General features: G+C 34.7%; 1 protein-coding gene across 1 annotated transcript; it reads left to right on the forward strand.

Moving 5' to 3' along the window:
• The first annotated feature begins 5779 nt into the window (after positions 1-5779).
• LOC108966884 lies at positions 5780-10384 on the forward strand. Its single transcript, XM_018930021.1, has 3 exons — positions 5780-6000; positions 8081-8206; positions 9224-10384. Exons 1-3 carry the CDS (start codon positions 5989-5991, stop codon positions 10352-10354), a joined length of 1269 nt encoding a protein of 422 aa, XP_018785566.1. The 5' UTR covers positions 5780-5988; the 3' UTR covers positions 10355-10384.
• Positions 10385-19419: the final 9035 nt, after the last annotated feature.

Consider the following 19419-nt stretch of genomic DNA (forward strand, 5'->3'; position numbering starts at 1 on the left):
TTGTGGCCTCATTAATTTTATGCTCGTTCTTATCGCTTATTTGTTTTTACTTTCACACTATTGTTTGTTGGCTAACCGCCTCTTTTGGCCAGTGGTAAATGCAACTCGGCCCTCACATAACTCAATGCACATGGAATATTTATGGCTATAAGCTATACACATATAAATGTTAGCACGATTGTTTATACTGATGCTCACAGAAAATATAGTAAATTGCAAGTACATCGCATTTTTATCTTTGGAGATTGTAAAACAGTACTAGGAAAGGCTTTTGATTTTAATCTAAAATTGGTAAAACTTTACATTCTTTAAACATATTAATTTGATTTTCTGATTGAAATTAATGTTTGTTTAGAAGTACACACATCCTTGTAAAATTGCGGATTGTATTCCGTAGCCGGTTAGGATGCATCCATATTTAACACCAATGTTCCAATCCTATGTTCTGGAAGTAACAATTTCCCACTCGACACTAATATTTGTACGAAGTGTGTTCAAAAAGTATCGTGAATTTTGAATTTTCGCGAGTTACGTATATTTGAATTTCGAATTTTTTGTGGCGTTATGTTGGTACTCATGTCTCTTACTTATACCGACAAGCTCGGCCATTTTGAATGTTCATTTAATTGTTGACAGCTGCTTTGCTTGCACGTGTTTTGGATCGTCTTCGATGTTTACCTATTCAAAAAAATGGATCAAAGAACCTGTCTCAAATTTTGTGTGAAAAACGAAATTAAGGGCGCGGATGTATTCCGAATGTTGACTGTGGCATACGGAGAAGCTACCTTGGACCGAAGCAACGTTTACCGATGGTACAAAATGTTCTCAGAAGGCCGAGAAGATGTGACAAAAATTGGCTTTTGCACCACGATAACGCCCCTGCTCACACATCGTTGCTTGTGCGCGACTTTTGGCCAAAAACAATACACTAATGATGTCTGCAGCCACCGTATTCCCCAGATCTGGCCCCCTATGACTTTTTCTTGTTCCCTAAACTGAAGAGGCCCATGAAAGGACGACGTTACGCTTCTCTTGACGACATAAAGACGGCATCGAAGGAGGAGCTGAAGAAGATAAAAAAATGATTCTTTGAAGTGCTTCGAAGATTGGAAAAACCGTTGGCACAAGTGTATAATATCTCATGGGAATTACTTTGAAGGGGACAAAATAGATATTCATGAATAAATAAGTAATTTTTGAAAAAACACAAAATTCGTGATACTTTTTGAACACATCTCGTATATTTACTCAAATCCACCCTATGATCCAACTTTTTGGCAAGTTAAATCTCAAAGATATAGCCCTCTACATCAAACCTAGGTGAATAATTTTTGGCTATCTAGCTACGTCTTTCATGTTTTACAATATACATATTGCTATATTATAGAAAGGATATGAAAATGTATAGTAACCACAGWTGGGATGAAAATTTCATATTTCCTCATTTTGCTTTAGCGCTCAACTTTTCAAGGCCCGATTTACGTAAACACACACATAATATACGCAGCATACAGTATGTATGTAGATATGTAGATACGTGTTTATCGGCGATGTAAACAGCTCTTTATGTGCTCTCATGTCGCGACTTTGAAATATATGTATGCACCATATATACATAGTATGTGTGTTTATGTGTTGTATAAGAAAAAAATATTAGTTTGGGATGATGAGCTAGTTAATTTTTCGTTTTTGCAATGAACTTGTAATACAAAGTGTGCTTTATCATTTCCATCCGTCCTAGCGGTCACTGATACAAACTGCAATGAAACTGTGTGTACAGAAGCGTATTTAAATGCTTTCTGTAAAAATGGCAGACTAAGTAACTGGGGTGATAAGGTTTAGACTGATTTAGAAATTTAAAGTTCCGCAGCATATTTGAAATAAAATTATTTACCACTTATCACGAGCTGACGCCTATTCAAAATTCATGGAAGTCACAGAAAGGACTGTCAGTGTTACATAACTCCGAATGRTTTAATAATGAGAATTTTGCAGCCCGTTAGAAGTTTAGTGCATTGTCATGCCATGGAATTTACTTAAATTTAAACCCCCTTTATATCCATAATGCATTAATCCTTCGTAAACGGTTGTCTCTATTGCATTGCGCCTGGTTAAGAACTCGGTCTGCATACGGCCCTGAGTAATTACAAGAACATTTTATAAAAAAAACGCATACGTCGATATGTTGCTTAAATAGCCAAACATTTGACCGCAGCTGACGCACATATGTGCTTATATACTGTACACATACACATATACGTCCTTATATGTACAGCATGGGAGCCTATTTAAAGTCGGGCGATGCAATGCGGGATTGCGGTTAAGTCCTGTTTTACACAATTACAGTCAGATAGTGGATAATAAATTAAAAGAACTCGCTCCCCACTTTCAGATACCCTGTATGTATGCAAGTATGTTTAACTGGGAATTCATGTGTTTTGGAAGCTGTGATTATGCGTATTAAATCGAACGTGAGATTATGTTTAGAATAAATGTATATATGTAAATATGTAGGTGTTTYATATTAACTCACCATTAATGTTTTCCCATAGAAAAAATCATTCACAGGTCCAACATTACCCGAAGAGAAAATACTTTTATTTAAACATTTCTTAACCGAGGGCGAAAGCCTGAATCGCATGTCAATGGTCTGAATGCATTGTTCTTGTTTGAAATATCAATCCAAAGAACTTATTAATTTTCTTATTAATGAACCGGTTAACTTTCGCTTATAAATATAAAATCAGTTTAAAAATTGTCAAATCAAAAATATACCATCCGAATTGTTTAATTGCTGATTTCCCCAAATCAGAAAGTGATCCCCGAATTGAGTTATGTATATGGTAGCATACATATTTGAAAAAATAAATGTAAAGCTTTTTAAATACAACAGTCATTTAAAATCTCAAAAAACAAAGTTTTAAACAATTCAGTCTGCAAAGTACAGCTTGAAAAGCCATTGTTAATTGTTTCGCCAAAAACTTGCTATCGTTGTTTTTTAACCACTTAAGATGAAATACAAAGCTTAAAGCTCAGTTGCACAGTGCAGGCCACACAAAAATCATACGCCAAGCAAATTTTTCTAATGACTCAAAATACGATATACGATTTTCATTAAATTTGATAACCAAACAAGGTGCAATAAGTTCGCCACGAAATTTGTAAATTTGTTGCTGAGTCAATTTAGCCATGTCTATTGTACATTTGTCTGTCTATATTAATGCGAACTAGTCCCTGTTTTTGAAATATCGATCTGAAATTTTGCACATGTCATTTTTATTCAATATTAATTTTATTCAATAGAAACTGCTCATTTGTCAGGACCCCCAATATCGGGCCACTATAATATATAGCTAATAAAAACTGAAGTATCGAAATCGTTATCTCTTGTTAAAATATTTTTTATGTTAGAAGATATCTTCAGGAAATTTGGCATAGATTATCGTCATAGGAAGCGGTAAAATCTAAGAACAATTTGTTCAGACAACTATAGCAAACATACATACCTATAGGTGTCATACAAACAGACAATAGAAACTTTAGTGTTGTTGCTGCGGTTAACGTTTGTAAAACTGTTGAGAAAATATTTTGCCCATAAAMTTGTTCAAAGATCTCACAATATATTTCCGTTGCAAAAAACACACATATCAATATATAAATATAATATGTATATAGTATATTAAGAATTACGCCAACATTAAAGTAGTTCGTTGTCYCCAATATTATACCGATTTAGTGACTTTCGAGTTACTCAGTGCATTGTAAGCAGAAAATTTCTGAGAAAAAGTTGCCGCATTGACAGCCATGATCACTTTGATTGCACCTAATGCAACAAAACACGTTTTCTTTGCTTGGCAATGAGGTTGATTGTGAATTTGTGGCACAACTAACATTCATCACCAAAGTTGCGATTTTCATGATCACAAAAAACAAACCAAAATCAATATCGGCACTAAATGCTTTGTTTCGTATGAATTTATAGCAACGAGTGGATTACAGACGAACTCACTTAGAAACATTGGTAGTTATTCGTTGTTTCGGCAAGTCTTTTTGTAATGACCTTTTCCACAAGTATTGRCATTGCAATTCTTCCTTTCTTTCTTTTTTGGTTTAGTTGCTTCTATTTCGTCTTATATGGACAAAAACAAGTTACTCATATTATCTCATTAAGTATTTGAAAAATGAGTTTTTCACTGCGGAATAACATTTAGAATCAGAATTGCAGGCATGAATTTGATTGCATTTYCAGCATTTGAATTAAATTTTTATGACCTGCGGTCTCAGGGGAAAGGCGATGGAATACAAATGCGTCGATCAACTTAGTTCAGGGAAAGCTTTACATAAATAAAATATTAAACGAGTAAGTTTCATGCAATTGTGCCTTGAGTCTTTCTAATTTCAACTGGTTGCTTTTGGTATAGAGTTTCTTCAGAATTGGTCGCACATTTTCGGGCGGGAATGCACATCAACACTAAAGATGACTTGCTAACAATTGGAAATGTAATTTTTTTAAATAATCAGAGCTTTGAAAATAATTTCCATGGTTTTACACCTTCTTTCCTTTGTAAGTCTTTCTATGGAAATTTTTCAAAATATACGGAACATAATTTGAAGCACTTGGTTTAGCTAGAACCACAATGCCCTTCAACAAAGTTTATGATCTTTTATTGACATATAGCGAGTACAACATTTTCTAGGTCAATTACTCTTTTGTTTACCAATTCGGAGAACAATACAAGTAAGATTAGCAACATCAAGGGACCTTGGGGTTTTTGACTTCGCTAAGTGTCACAGACAATTGTGTCCAAGTGACTTGTTTCGCACGCTTTTCAATSAGTTACCAGATCACTTAGTGAAAGATGTTTTCCAGGATTATCAGATAATATTTTTGTTTTTAAAGAGCTCCACTATTGTGGTATTGAGAGAAATGAAATAGGGGAAAATTAAAATTTTTTTAGTATAATATTTGAGCTCAATAGAATTGCGATCGATAACATAGACAATTTTTTTCGAACAAATCTAGTATACTCTGTGCTAATATGTTATGAGAGTTAAATTAAATGAAAAGCCGATGCGATTGCCAAAACTTCCACCCGCTTGAGTAAATAACAAGATCATGTGCAAGAGAACGAAAGTTTTATAAGTTTTTATAAGTAAACGGCGGAAAAGTATAAATAAAGTTGTGCTGACAATATGTGCATGCTTATAATAAATATGAAACTATATGATAAAATATCACTTTGATGATTATATGAAAACTTTTCTGTAATTATTATATATTAAAGGACTTAAAACTTTATTCTTTTTAATATACCAAACTATGTAACCCAACTTACCCAAAGCGTGATGAAATATATTGTTGCAATTAATATTTTTTATTGATTTAAATCGTATTTTATTGAAATGTGCTCTAATAACTTAAGCTTATGTACACATATACATCTGCATTTGCTTTTATCGCGTCATAAATCGTGCGAACAAGTTAAAAGTTTTATCCAAAAAATTAATAGATTAAACCAGTGTGTGATGTGCACAAGAAAATCCCGTCAGTCCAGTGAAAATTTGTAGCAAAACAAACCAACCGAAAGTTGTTTGGCCGGATGGGAAGATGAAACTGATGCGTCGAGTAGCAAAGCTGCCCACACAACGACGTCATCAAGCGTTTTCATATCAACATATGAACACACAATACACATGTGTAGTGTAGAAATATATATTTATAAATTTGTAAGCCAAATATAAATAGCGTATGCATTGTAGATTGCAACTTTAGTGCAAATCTGTCCTTGACTTACGCACATCACAAGCTGCAAAATATTCACTACTTTAATTCAATTACGAAACAAACATAAATACAACTGGGATTAAGACAAACATTAAATAAAAACATACATATGTACATATACTGGAGTTCGTGGGAAAATTGATAATAGTAGATTTATTCCAGAAGCGAAGTGTTTCAAAATAATTTACAACGTGAAGATAATAATGAAGATTGTTGTGAGTGTTTTGTGTTTATATGAGTTTTAGTTTATGATATATACACATATACACATAGATAATAGAAAGTGTGTGTAAAGTGATTATGAAAATTAAAACTTTCTCCAACGCAAGTGAAAGTGGAAACGAGTTTCTTTAATGAATGAAAATTGAAATAAAAAACAATTGACTGAGGTCCTTACAAATACATATAAAAGTYGTGTAAAATTTGTGATTCAATCCTTTAAATTTAATATTAACAATAATTTATTTCTTGTACTTAGTGAACATATTATTTTAAAATTATATGTGACTAAATTTGATTGTTTTTTATGCTTTGATAATGCRAATTATCATCTGTTATATCAGTGCTAGTAAATATTTATTAGATGAACGTTTTAGAATCCAAAAAGRTCTGGCCATGATTACATTTAGCTTTTAAGGATATCGCACAGAATTTTGTGCTTGATATACAAGTATATCTAATTCTTTTGATTTAGGAAAGTTTTTTTCTTATTTTGTGGAATGAAAATCGAATTTTTCCGATCTTTTTTAATAAATTTCTTGAATAAAATAATTCTCTTGCCGAGTTGACATCGTTTCCTAAACGTCTCAAAGCTTCCAGAGGTTCGTTTATAAACGTCCTAAACTTGTTATTAAGTATATTGAAGGGCTGCGGAGTGTGAATTAATGGAGACTTGACTACACTTTGCATTGTTAGATGTYCTCGGATTCGTTATATTATTGAGACAAACTAACGCTTAATACAGATAACTTCTCTCATTTATGCAACCTCTCAACCGTATAAATTTGAACAGGACGTACCAAAAAAAAACCAAACTTTCTCACATTTTAATACATATCTTTATTATCTTCAAAAGGCTCCTTTTGAGACTAACTCCACTTTTCCCTACATTTGTATATTTCGGTTGGGATAGCCTTCGTGCTTTCAGCGAATTTTGGTTTTATGTGTTTCGGTTAATTTTTAGAACGTCAAGCGTTTCATTGTTGGATAGTTTCGACATTATTATAGGATGAATCCYTACTTTGTCAAACATCTCTTTGCCATCTCTATTCGAATTCGACCGTTTTGCAAAATATTGAGRTCTTTTGGTACGAATTGATACGCTTCATATCTAATATGATATACTACTATCCTCTACCATTTTTCCGGTGTTAAAACGACGACTTTGATGGACRATGCGCATGAGGAAAATTTTTGATAACTTCACGAACCTAAGTGAATGCTTTGTGCTACTAAAATACTTAAGTCCGTTGTAAAGTTGTACTTTACAAGTTGAATCCGAAATAAAAAAAATATTTATTTCAATATTGCGCGTGCAGTTTAAATGGACCGGATCCCAGTCACATTTGACCATATGCTACTCTATTGAGTTTATTTTTGTTTTGAGGGATTTGTGCGATGAATAACGATTTTCCAGAATTTTTTGTGAGGAAACTTTTTAATTTATTGATCCAAAACATCTTTTAACTGTATTTTAATACTTAGTATTAGTAAACATTTTTATTTGRAAAAAACTACAGCTGATCTCCAGGAGCTCCTCTCAATAAAGACATTTTTCGGTGGCCATTATATCTCTGAACTTTATCCTCTGATATAAAAAAAAACCAAACAGATTTCGTTAAAGTAACGTTAAATCTAGTAACTAACCTAAAGAATAGGCAAAATATAATTTTTTAACAAAATGACAGTTTCTGAAAATAAAATCGAGTTKTGGTCAAATTTTCGGCTTTAAATTGTTTATAAAAAAATATTTTTCGGTGAGAAAAAATCTTCGATTAATAATAAGAAAATATATTTTATAATTTAAATATTAATAAAATTGTGTTTAAAGATTGGAATACACTTTCAAGCACTCTAAAACGCCTTTCAAATTCGAGTGTTACTCCGAAAATATTTACCAGAGTAACTCAGTTCAAATTGTCGAAATCAAAAGGAGAAACTAATGAAAAAAAATTGTCTTAATATTTAAATACTTATGAAATATTTACAGATCCCAAAATTTCAACAATTTTTAAATATAGGAAACATAAATAGAAACTACGGATGTTTGCATACGTTAATTATTATCTCTTATAGGTGCAAACTTTATGTATAGTATTGTTGCCGTTATTATGTAATTTGCCTGCTATTAACGCTGATTCGAAAACTAGCGCTGAAAATAATGCGACCGATCCTGAAACGATGAAATATGCACCAGAATTCGTAAGTTTAATTTAGACATTTCAAACAAAAATTTCCAAAGCACAAGAAACTAAATTTAAAATATATAATTATTGCATAACTATGATCTGAATTATGATATAAAAAAAATTCAAATAACCTTACCAAAATACTCTATTAAATATGCGCATTTTCGTAGTTGATATTCCTACATTGCTGCTTGAGCGACAGAAAAATTTTACTGTACCAATAAATTATAAGAATATGCAAACACTTGTTAACCACTCCAATATATCTCGTTAAATCTCATAAGTGAGTGTGCTATGTACAAAATGGGCGTTGCATGGCTGTCAAAATTTAGTGACAATAACTCTAGAATGTCAATCTTTTATTATTATGAAATATTGTATGACTAAGTAATAGTTGCATTTCTTTTATTTGTCGCACACTGTGGGTCTCGAGTGATTTACGATTACAATATGTATACCAGCATGCAAATGTTTGTATGTCAGTAAATTATGCAAAGCCTCCGTGGTAACTGACAAGTCCACATGTCTAAATAAAATTAATGGTGAGAAAATGAGTGTGCTTTAAATTAAATAAATATATATACATACGTGAATAAGTGTAAAATATATTTTCAAACCAATAAGTTATTTCTAAAATATATGTAAAACATTTAAGTGTGTTTGAAATTTGTATAAATATAAAAGCAGGATTAATTATTCAAACATTTACTGCAAATAATTATTAGGGTGGTGTTTTTTTTAGAGTTTCTTAATTAAATTTTGAAAATAAACGGCTCATTTATGAACATTTTTTTCTTTTATCTAAAACCTAAAAAAAGTATTTTTTTTTTAATTAGAACGAAATTCTTTGTTATTAAGAATTCTTTACTTTCACGAACGATCTAGAGTTTATGAACGCAACGAAGGCAATGTAACGACAACAACAATCAGTCGAAAAAAATTACTGAACATTTTATAAAAATAGCATATTTTTGAACTATATTTTAAAACATTTTAGCATCTACTAATTTAATGTACCATACTCTTTCAGCAACATCCTGAATATGCTTTTAGTTATGGGGTGAAAGATCTACACACAGGCGACGTCAAATCGCAGTGGGAATCAAGAGAGGGTGATTCGATCAAGGGTCATTACAGCATACTCGAGCCAGATGGTTCCATACGTACTGTTCATTACACGGCTGATTCGAAGAATGGTTTCAATGCTGTCGTGAAGACCGTAGGTGCAAACTCTCATCCCGTTATCGAATCACCGCATGGTGAAAATAGTCTCAATGACGATACATCTCAGTCGAAAATAAATCACTATAGTAAAGATCAAGAACACATAGTACTAAGYTCMGATATCAAGCCTCTAAAGAAACCGATTGAAGACCTCTCTCATGCACATCCGAAAGTACCCAGTTTGATTGAATTCAAACCACACGCCCGCATCAAGCAAGTGCCTATGGAATTGGAGCCGGGTATGCGCGAACGATTGCAAGTCGCCCGAGATGAGTACTATCACAAACAAGCTCCAAAGCAAATAGTCACCCCCGCCAAAGAATCGTATAGCAGTCAAGAAAATGAATGGAGAGCTTTAGTGCTGAATGAAAATTCGGAATATAAACCGTTGTTTACTCCACATCATAATACAAATAGATACCACAACGCAGAAACTTACATTGCCACAAAACAATCGATCGCTAATATAGCGCAAAATGCTCAGAACATTGGAGTAGGCGGTGCTGGCAATGTTGGCAGCGTTGGCRGTGGTTTACGCGCCGACTTCATTGCGTCCGCACCATTACATCAACGGCAACACGCCTCTTACGTCGAACCTAATATGAACAATATATCGCATGGAAAGAAATTTGGCTTAACCACACCAAAACAYTACTCGGCTCCTTCGCAGTACAAATATCAGTCGAATTTTAAAGYGTCTTCGCCACAAAATCGCCCCGATTACGTTAACTACTTTCAACGCAAAACTAAGAAGTTCAATCATAAAGAATCTGCGGGCCCTGTGGTCTTTCCGAATCATATTGGCGACGAACAAAACTCGGCTTCGGCGCAAATGGTGCAATCGATGGTTCGACTCGACCGCAAGCATATAATGCCCATGTATGCCAATCGCTACAGCTCGGACAAATATCGTCATCAACGCTACCGCACAATCTAGACTTTTCTGTGTAGGTACTCTCGTGTCTAACGGAAAATTATGTAGCAAAGATCAATAAGGTATATATAAATTACTATGCTCATATAGATGTTGTACAAATTGTATGTCTACTTATAAAGAGTATCCTGAATTTCAATGAAAATRTATACGTATTTGGCTGTATATTTATTTATTTATTTTCTTAAATTAAGTTTTTTTCATACAATAGCAATAAAACGTTAATATATAAAAAAAAATTTTAAGCTTGGTGTTTTAGTACCACTGCCGAAAATTAAAAAAAAAAACACTCATTCAAAAAAATTCTCTCTTCGAACTAGAAACGATTACTTCGTTTCGTTTATGYGATCGGGCATTATTTTATATTTCTTGGCGTTTATTACTCACAACAGCTTTTAAGTCTTGTTAGAAGAGTTTCTCTTTATTTTTTCTATTCCTTGCATATAATTAATAAAAATGTATTCACACTAAGTAGTTAGCATCTTATGAGTTATTTTCAGAATCTGTAGAGATTTTACTATATAAATATGTAAAGTGAAAGATTGAAGTCTAGGTTAGACGACTATAAGTTTTATTAGTAAAAAAGGCACAATGTACCTACCTGATAATAAGATATTGAAACCTTCCAACCTAAGTAAACTCTAATCAAACTTTGTGTTGGTTGAGAATAGCAAGAACACCTGCATCGGATAGTCACTGTAATCTTTTTAAGCTCTTGAGCGTTTGAAGGTGTGATTTCAGTTAGATCTACGTGAAGTCTGAAATTTCAACGGACTTCTAGTATATTGTAAATTGGATTTGTAAACCGCAAACTTGTGTCATAACTCTTACTCAAGCATTATTAATAGTTATAAGACTTAAATTTGAGCTCCACAGCTGTTAGTAGCTGATAATTCGCAGTCGTGCTTTAGACCACGAGTCGCAAAGTTTTTCATTTCGCATTAAATGCAACAATTTGGCACAATTTGTTTGCACTACTTTTGCACAAACATACATACACGCACTTTTACATGCAACAAAAGTAAAAACGCAAAACCTATTTTAACCACCAATTTACCGGTCTACGTCCTATGCACCTACGAGTATACCCATGAGAATTGAAACGCACCAAAACACGCTTGTACGCCGGTATGTGCTTGCATAAGCGCCTGCATAGTGCAACTACAATAACTTGTGTATATATAAATAAATAAAATACATTAGTTTTACGCGTTGTTTTCAAATTTCAAGGTCACTTTAATAGATCACCAACCTCTGGCTAATTGCACATGGATATTTATGAATGTATGGCATATATGCATGTTTGTTAGAAAAAACTAAGAACTAAGAATGATCGGCTCTTGTCGCTTTTTGTGTGGGAAAAATTCATAATTATTTATATTAAAAAGAAAAAAATTTATAGTAGCGCAAGATTAGCTAATTGCTTTATTCAATATAGGTATGTATGTATATTAGCTGTGTTTTGAAATATTGCCACAATATTTTCGTCTGGTGCATACACCACTACCAGGGAACATTATCTTTTACTCTTTCAACAGCCAAATACGAGCTTTGCCTAATTAAAATATACCAAAGTCGCAATATACATACATAGCGGGCGCTATATTAACCACTCACTCGCTTATTACTTACATAAATACTACACACATACATAAACACATGAAAATGTAGACGTAAACTAAGTTATATTAGCGCTTGAATGCATATGTGCACTTGTATGTTCGAACTGATTTAATCTAATTAACTTCAATCATTCATGGCCTGTCTTTTGCTACTTGTTCGATTCGAACAACCAACTCTTTATCAATCATGAAATTGTACAGTGTACAAATATGCATACACATATCAGCAGCTAATTTAGGTAATCCGCTCAAGCTCCTTTTAAAATAAATGCAAATAAGTTTGGCATACATGCGAGTGCACTCACATTCACATGCACACACACATAGATATACGTGCATGCATATCTTTATCTACATTTTCGTATGTGTGTGTGTAGCGTTCTAGACAAGAAATTGGCGACAAGACTAGGCAACTTTTGAAGCGTGAATTGCAGCAAATTATCGGATACATTCATGCTTTTGCAACAATCATGAAAATATTAATAGTACAAAAAATACAATGTGACACATTACAGGCGGCGCACAGCCATGCAAACGTGCATAAATATTTGGTTTTATTTTGTGTAGCCCACAATCTGCGCAAAGTGCTCCCACGTCCAATAACTCGGGCAAAGCAGATTAGCAACAAGCAAAGTTCTAAGCCTGTCATACACACCTTTTTAATATTGACATTTGTATCGTTTTCTGCTTGTATGTGTGTGTAGTGTAAATAAATATAGCACACGCATGATCACACGCAGCTTAAATTGAAAGCGAACGCAAACAAAAAATCAAAAAATCAAAAAACCCGCACAGCAAATGGCTTGCATAAAGCTATGATGCATATGGTTGTTTGCTGTTGTTGTCGTAGTGTTTGCAGACTGGTCGTATGGATATCAAGCTGTGCACAGTATCTCGACGTAGCGAAATTATTTCATAACAATGTTTTCAAAGACTTTAATAGGTGGTAAGTAAATTGTTCACGAATATGTTTGCAAATAATTACCTAAATTCATAGGCTTCGAGTATGAAATGTTACTCATACGACGTGTCGCCACACTTCTAGTAACACCCCTTGGACAGCTGCTGACAAGCAAAGACACACTTTAGCACATTTTCTGTATCATTATGTTATTATTTATAATTGTCTATTTTTTTCTTAAATATTTTTGTTTTAAATAAGTTCAGTTAACTGAAAGAAATTCAATTCTATTATACTTCTCAATAAAGTATAATATTCAGGGATAAAAACAGGCAGTAAACATTTTTGTTTTGAGACTTCTGAGTCCTCAGATAAACTATTGGCACACAATTTGATCGAGTTCGACCCGTACTTCAATATTTCTGCAATAAATAATAACTAGTAAAGGCTACAAACGGAATTCTTTTCAACGAAATAGAAAAACGTACATTCCCAGGCATACCTCTCGAAGCTAGCAACTCTGTAAGAGGCACATCGTAAATAGATACATCCTAAGAGAAGTAAAAGAGCAATATCTCCAATAATTGTATTACTAATCAAAGTGAGTTTCATTCTTTTGCTTTCACTACAACCTCTATACTTCCAGATTTTTTTGACCCGCCCAAGTTCTGTCGAAGTGATGAATCACGTAAATTATTGAAAACATTGCCTAATTTATTGAATAAATCCCAACTATATTCCAAAGCAACATTCAGTTGCATTCCATAAAGTTTCACTGTAACCTCAGCCAACAACAAATGCTTTTAAAATCAACATTATGCCAATAAAAGCGAATATATAAGCCAACGAAATGAAACAGTGTCACTTGATTGCTGGTTACCATTGAATAAATGGCTAAATACGCCTAAGTTTCAGGTCCGGTTCTAAATGTTGCTTTAAAGGATTTCGAATTGATTATAATTACTTCTATGTGTTCGTTTATTTATACTTTTGTATGTGCTTTTTGTAGGAACCAGATCACGTACTTGTACTGATCTGATGCTGATACAAATATTTAGTTATTATTGACAAATTCGAAAATTAATTACTCTTGATGTTTCGAATTTTTGCAATGCATTGCTTACCAGTAAAATTTATGCACGTACAATATTCAAATCAGATATAATAATGTATGTATATACGAGTTTTAAAGTTGTAGTATTATGAGCATATATTGCTGAGTTATGGAGTAAGTATGTCTATCCTAATAATTCTGGAACTTATCTGTAGTCTATTTAACACAGAAAATCTTAGGTTTTTGCCCTCAAAGAAGGGCTGAGCTATGTCGGAATTCACTTTTCATTGTTTTCCTTGGTATCTGTCTCAACAATATTTATAGGCATAAATTTGAAAATAAAACTAGAAAGTGACCGCTTGCCCTTTCCTTTAATATTAATGCAATATTCAGAACGTGCAACTAATTTGACAGTAATATTTGGTAAATGTTTTAGCATTCACATTATTTGCAAATGACCAAAGCGTATTGGCTTTGTCTAACAATAAGCTCTAGAGAACTTAAGCTAGTAGACAAGACTTTGACTCCTTTGTTTTTTGTATGCCTTCTAGGAGATATAAGATCCCAGTGACACTACTGCCGCAAATAGCAGACATTCACCGGCAACCGGCGGATACAGTGAAATATTTTGGGGTAGGAAGCTTCATGGACGTCGAATATCGAAGAGAGAGTAAAAACGGCCATYGGCAATTGGTGGAGCTTCTCATCGAAAGTGGTCCTGTTCCTYTATAGCACCATAGTCAAGCCGGTCAACGGGCTGCGCGCAGCAGCATGTGTGGTGCACTAAGRTCAACTTAACTGGCAATGGCACTTAACGCCATTCTGAAACATAATGTCCGTGGACATCGTCGGAAAGTGCATGGCCACGAAGGTGGCTATTAGACTCAGAGAATCAGGGYTCTAAAAAGAACGCGTATCCGAACACTCGGATATCCTCACACACTTTGACTGCATACCGGGTCACCTGGACCATGGCGTCGCCAAACCGAACTCTGGCAGCTCCCTTTCTGCTCACATACCGCACATACCGACGATACTAGAAGCCATTGGAGGAGAGGGGTAGTGAGCTTCTTTACGGATGTCGTGGTTAAAGCTTGGTGGGAAGGTCAGTGAAGGGGTTTACTATCGGGAGCTCTCTATCAACTCCAGTTTTAGACTTCCTGATTATKGTAGTGTCTTCCAGGCTAAGGTTGCATCTATCAAGTAGCAGTGAATTTGCTGCCCCGGAGTACGGTCACCTTTAGAGAAGTGACCATTCACTCAGATAGCAGGGCGGCGATACTAGCCTTGAACTCATTTAGGGTGTGTTCAGTGCTGTTCGAAAAGTGCCTAAYATCACTATCAACAGCATCAAGTGTCTTTGTGGTAAGACTGGGATGGGTGCCGSGCCATAACGGAATCGCAGGTAATTAAAAAGCTRATGAGCTAACAAGGTTTTGCCTTTGTAAATTTATTTTGGCTACGAAGCGTTTTGTCAATATGTAAGTCCCAACAGATGAGTTCTTTTTTCTCTGGCCTCACAAAGTACTATATATACCAGTTCACATGTGATCACTGATCAACCATCTAACCTAACCTCTCCTAACCCCACCGTACTATTTGCTAATTTTATACTCTGAACAGGATATGTATATTAAAGTTGGCACGAAGTTTATAAGACCTAGAAGGAATCGTGGCCCTATGTATGTACTATATATACTCGAGCTAGTTCTTTGGTTTTTGCTTGAGTTATCGATCCGAAATTTTGTACAAGTCGTCTCTCTTGAAARACCTGTTCATTTATTGGAAGCGGCGATATCGGACTAATATAACATATAACTGCCAAGTTAAACGATCAAAATCCAGTTCTTATGTGGAAACATTTTATTTCTGCTATGGGTATTCCAGCTTCGGTGCAACCGAAGTTAAAGATTTCTTCTTGTTCATATTCTTTATTTTAAATGTTACGTCAATGAAGTGTATTTCTATATTATTTGAAGTAAATATCTACTTATATATATTGCCGTAGCCAAGATGATCATCGTTTGCATGTATGCGTACTATGGTTCCTTGAAGTTTTTGAGAGCTTAAAACGACTGTTAAGGCCTGTGACCAGTGGTCTAATCTTGCTAGAATATAAGTAGAAGCATGTTGGAAGAACCGTGGATTGTGGATTACGTTATTGAAATTGATCATTTCAACCCAGTTTACAGATATCTAAGCTATTTAAAATTATTTAATTAATTTGCAAAAACAAATAAGTTAAATACGATATGTATGCATAGTAGAGTAAGTGAAAGGAAAGACGAAGTGGAATCTGCGGTATGTCGTGGTCAAGTATATTTATCTCAGAATATATAATAATATGCAAATACAACTACATTTGCAAGTTTATATACATATACATATGTATGTAGTAGTAATTGTGTTTGACTTGCCTAAAAACAGAGTTGGTCACACATCGCAGTATAAAGCTGATACACATATTCAAAAATTGTATAAAGAAAAATAAGTTTTTCATTTGAATTCGAACTGAATATCGACTTCATTTGCTTATTCATTTTAGACGTTAATTGAATATAAACACGTTTTATAATTCACCGCCGCCCCAGTTGACCAATGCGATCAGCTCCTTTAGATTAAAAACGCATATGCTACGTAATGTAGACCAGCATACAACGAGACCGACATGCATACATGCTCACGTACACGCATGTTGTGGATGTATGGGAGTATGTATTGCGTAGTTAGCACCCAACAACTTAAGCTATTTGGTCATGCAGATACGACAGATTCATACATTTTTCGCCATCAAACATTTATGCGTTACCTACGACAAATGACGCGCGTGTGCTCGCTCGGCTTGTGAGGCATATGAGGCTTGGGAGTGCAGTTCAGTGTCCTGCAATGCGTTGTTYTGCAATTTGATTGAATTTTAATTTCAGCATTCGAATCGAAATAAACTAAAATAAGTGCGTGTGTAACCTAAATTCGAACAAGTTTAGTTCAGTTCGGTTCATTTCAGTTCAGTATATCTCARCTCAATTCGATTTACATGCCATTTGACTTAGTGCTGCTGGCTTTAGCACGCAGTCTAACATGCCTTGGCGTGGCKTAGTTGACACAAGCACGCATACGCGTCAGCGCCTGTGCCTGCGCCTGCGCCTTCTACACTGAATGCGAATGCGCCAAAGGAGAAAACTGCATCTCTCATTACATAAGACTATGAACTGCCTGCGGTACCGTACTTTATAGCTCCATGCACACACACACACGCACACGACGTGAAACACGCAGACATATGCGCGTATAAAAAGCAGACCAACGCCAAATTACATATTCAYATCGATTTGCATGACGAAATTTCGGATTAGTTTCATGTTTTTTGTTTATTGAAATTTATAGCAGTGAATTCGTAACGCAAACACAATTGTACACATGCCAAGTGTGAAGTTATGGCTATCGAGATGTGTGCATGTGTGTGTAATTAAGCCATGAGATCATAAGTTCATATGTACGCAGATTTATATGAGGCAATATTTAAGCAAAAATTTTATTATCCCGAAAAGATAACACACTGCTAGAGCATACGTGAAAATATTCCAGAATTCGCACTTAAATCAATTGCAGGGCTTTTCAAAATTTCAATTACCACAAATTGACAAGCTATAGACTCATAACCAGTTGCATTTGATAACCGGAGGGTAGATGTTATGTTGGTAAGAATTAGGACAGGAGTTGCTCGGAAACTGACATATCACGTTAGAGTAAAAATTTTGTGGACAATAAGAACAGATGTTGAACAATTGCTTTCAGCTTTTTGAGAAGTCTAATGTAACGTCATAAAAAATTAGTTTCCAGCATTCACAAGTATTTCCTATATAAAAAGAATTTATATTGGGTAGTTGAAAAAGTCTTTTCGTATATTGTCTATATATATTTTGTTGCAGTCGCATATCTCCARGGCTAGCAATCACATTGTGTCATACCATATAGTGTTGGAAAGATGAGATTTTAATCTTAATTTAAGCTAAATATTAAAATTAAATGCTGGGAAGTTGAGAAAAAGTTGCAACTGTACAAAAATGTGATAAAATAATGAAGATATTTGCTATATTTTGAAGTTTTTGTATAAAAAAGGRAAAATKCCACGCAAGCCACCAATGAAATTTGTGAAGTTTACGGAGACGATGCTGTATCAATTCGTGTAGCACAACAATGGTTTATTCACTTCCGTTCTGGAAATTTCGAAATTTTGATTTATACTGATGAAAGTTTTACACTGATGGCATAATGTCACTAGCGGAAAAATGGCAAAAAGTGGTCGAYCAAAATGGTACATATTTGTTTACTTATTTACTAGTATAAAAATAAAAATATAAATAAAAATAAAAATAAGTTGAAGTTTGATAAGAAATACGAAAAATCTTTTTTGACTACTCAATATAATAAGGTATACAAGGTTTGTTCGGAAAATAAAAGGACTGATTTACTTTCGCCGCGAAAGTACTTCGGATCGTGCGCGCACCGACTGATTACGGTAGAAGGCGTTTCTAGCTAACGAACGAATGGCTGATCAGTTGTCTCCGACCACCAGGAGAGTCAGGACAAACATTTYCGCGCGGCGTGTTTCTGTGAGTGGTGCAAGCAGAGGTACGCGATATAATTCTGTGTGAAATTGGGTAAATATGTGACAGAGACGTTTGATATGATCAAGCAGGCTTRCCCAGACGTTGCTTTAGCAAGAAGTGGTGCGTTTCGGTGGCACCTGGCCTTTTTGGAAGTGCGAGAAGAGGYACCTGATGAAGACCGGAAGAATGAGCAAATCTAAAGTRAAAACGATGCTCATTGTCWTTWTTGACCTCACYCTCGTCCAACATGAATTTGTTCCTCCTGGACAAACCATCAACGCCAAGTTTTACATGGAAGTCMTCAAGAGATTAAAACGAAGGGTCAATCGAGTCCGACAAGACATCGCAGCCGGTTGCAASTTGCACCACGACAACGCCCGGCTCACACCGCCTTTCTTGTGAACAGCTTCCTAACCAAGGCCGTTATCCCAACGCTTCCGCAGTCGCCCTAGAGCTCAGATGTGGCCCCGGGACTTTTTTTGGTTCCTTGCCTAAAAAGGYCGAAGAAAGGGGATCCAAACAGCATGCGCCTCGGCTCTCAAGGCTATTCTGCAGACGCCTTCAATACTACTTGACGCAGAAGGAAAGTTTTGGGTCTATTTTCAAAGTTTTTATACGTATATATGTATATGAAAASCACCTTTTGCATGCCATTATATTTGATGTATCTAAATTATGCATTCTTTGTGTCATTGACAATTTTCTAATTAGCTTTGTTCAAGAAAACGCTCCTACAAATTATAAAAGAACGCATGGACCCAAATACACACATGTGTATGTTTGTATGCACAAACATCTCTTATACAAGTACAAGAGTATATTTCAGTATTCAGTCAGTATTGGTGAAGGTGGGGCATGCGTTCACAAGCGAAACGCTGAAA

The sequence above is a fragment of the Bactrocera latifrons genome, unplaced genomic scaffold, assembly GCF_001853355.1.
Source record: "Bactrocera latifrons isolate USDA-ARS-PBARC rearing strain unplaced genomic scaffold, ASM185335v1 scaffold_170, whole genome shotgun sequence".
Lineage (NCBI taxonomy): Eukaryota > Metazoa > Arthropoda > Insecta > Diptera > Tephritidae > Bactrocera > Bactrocera latifrons.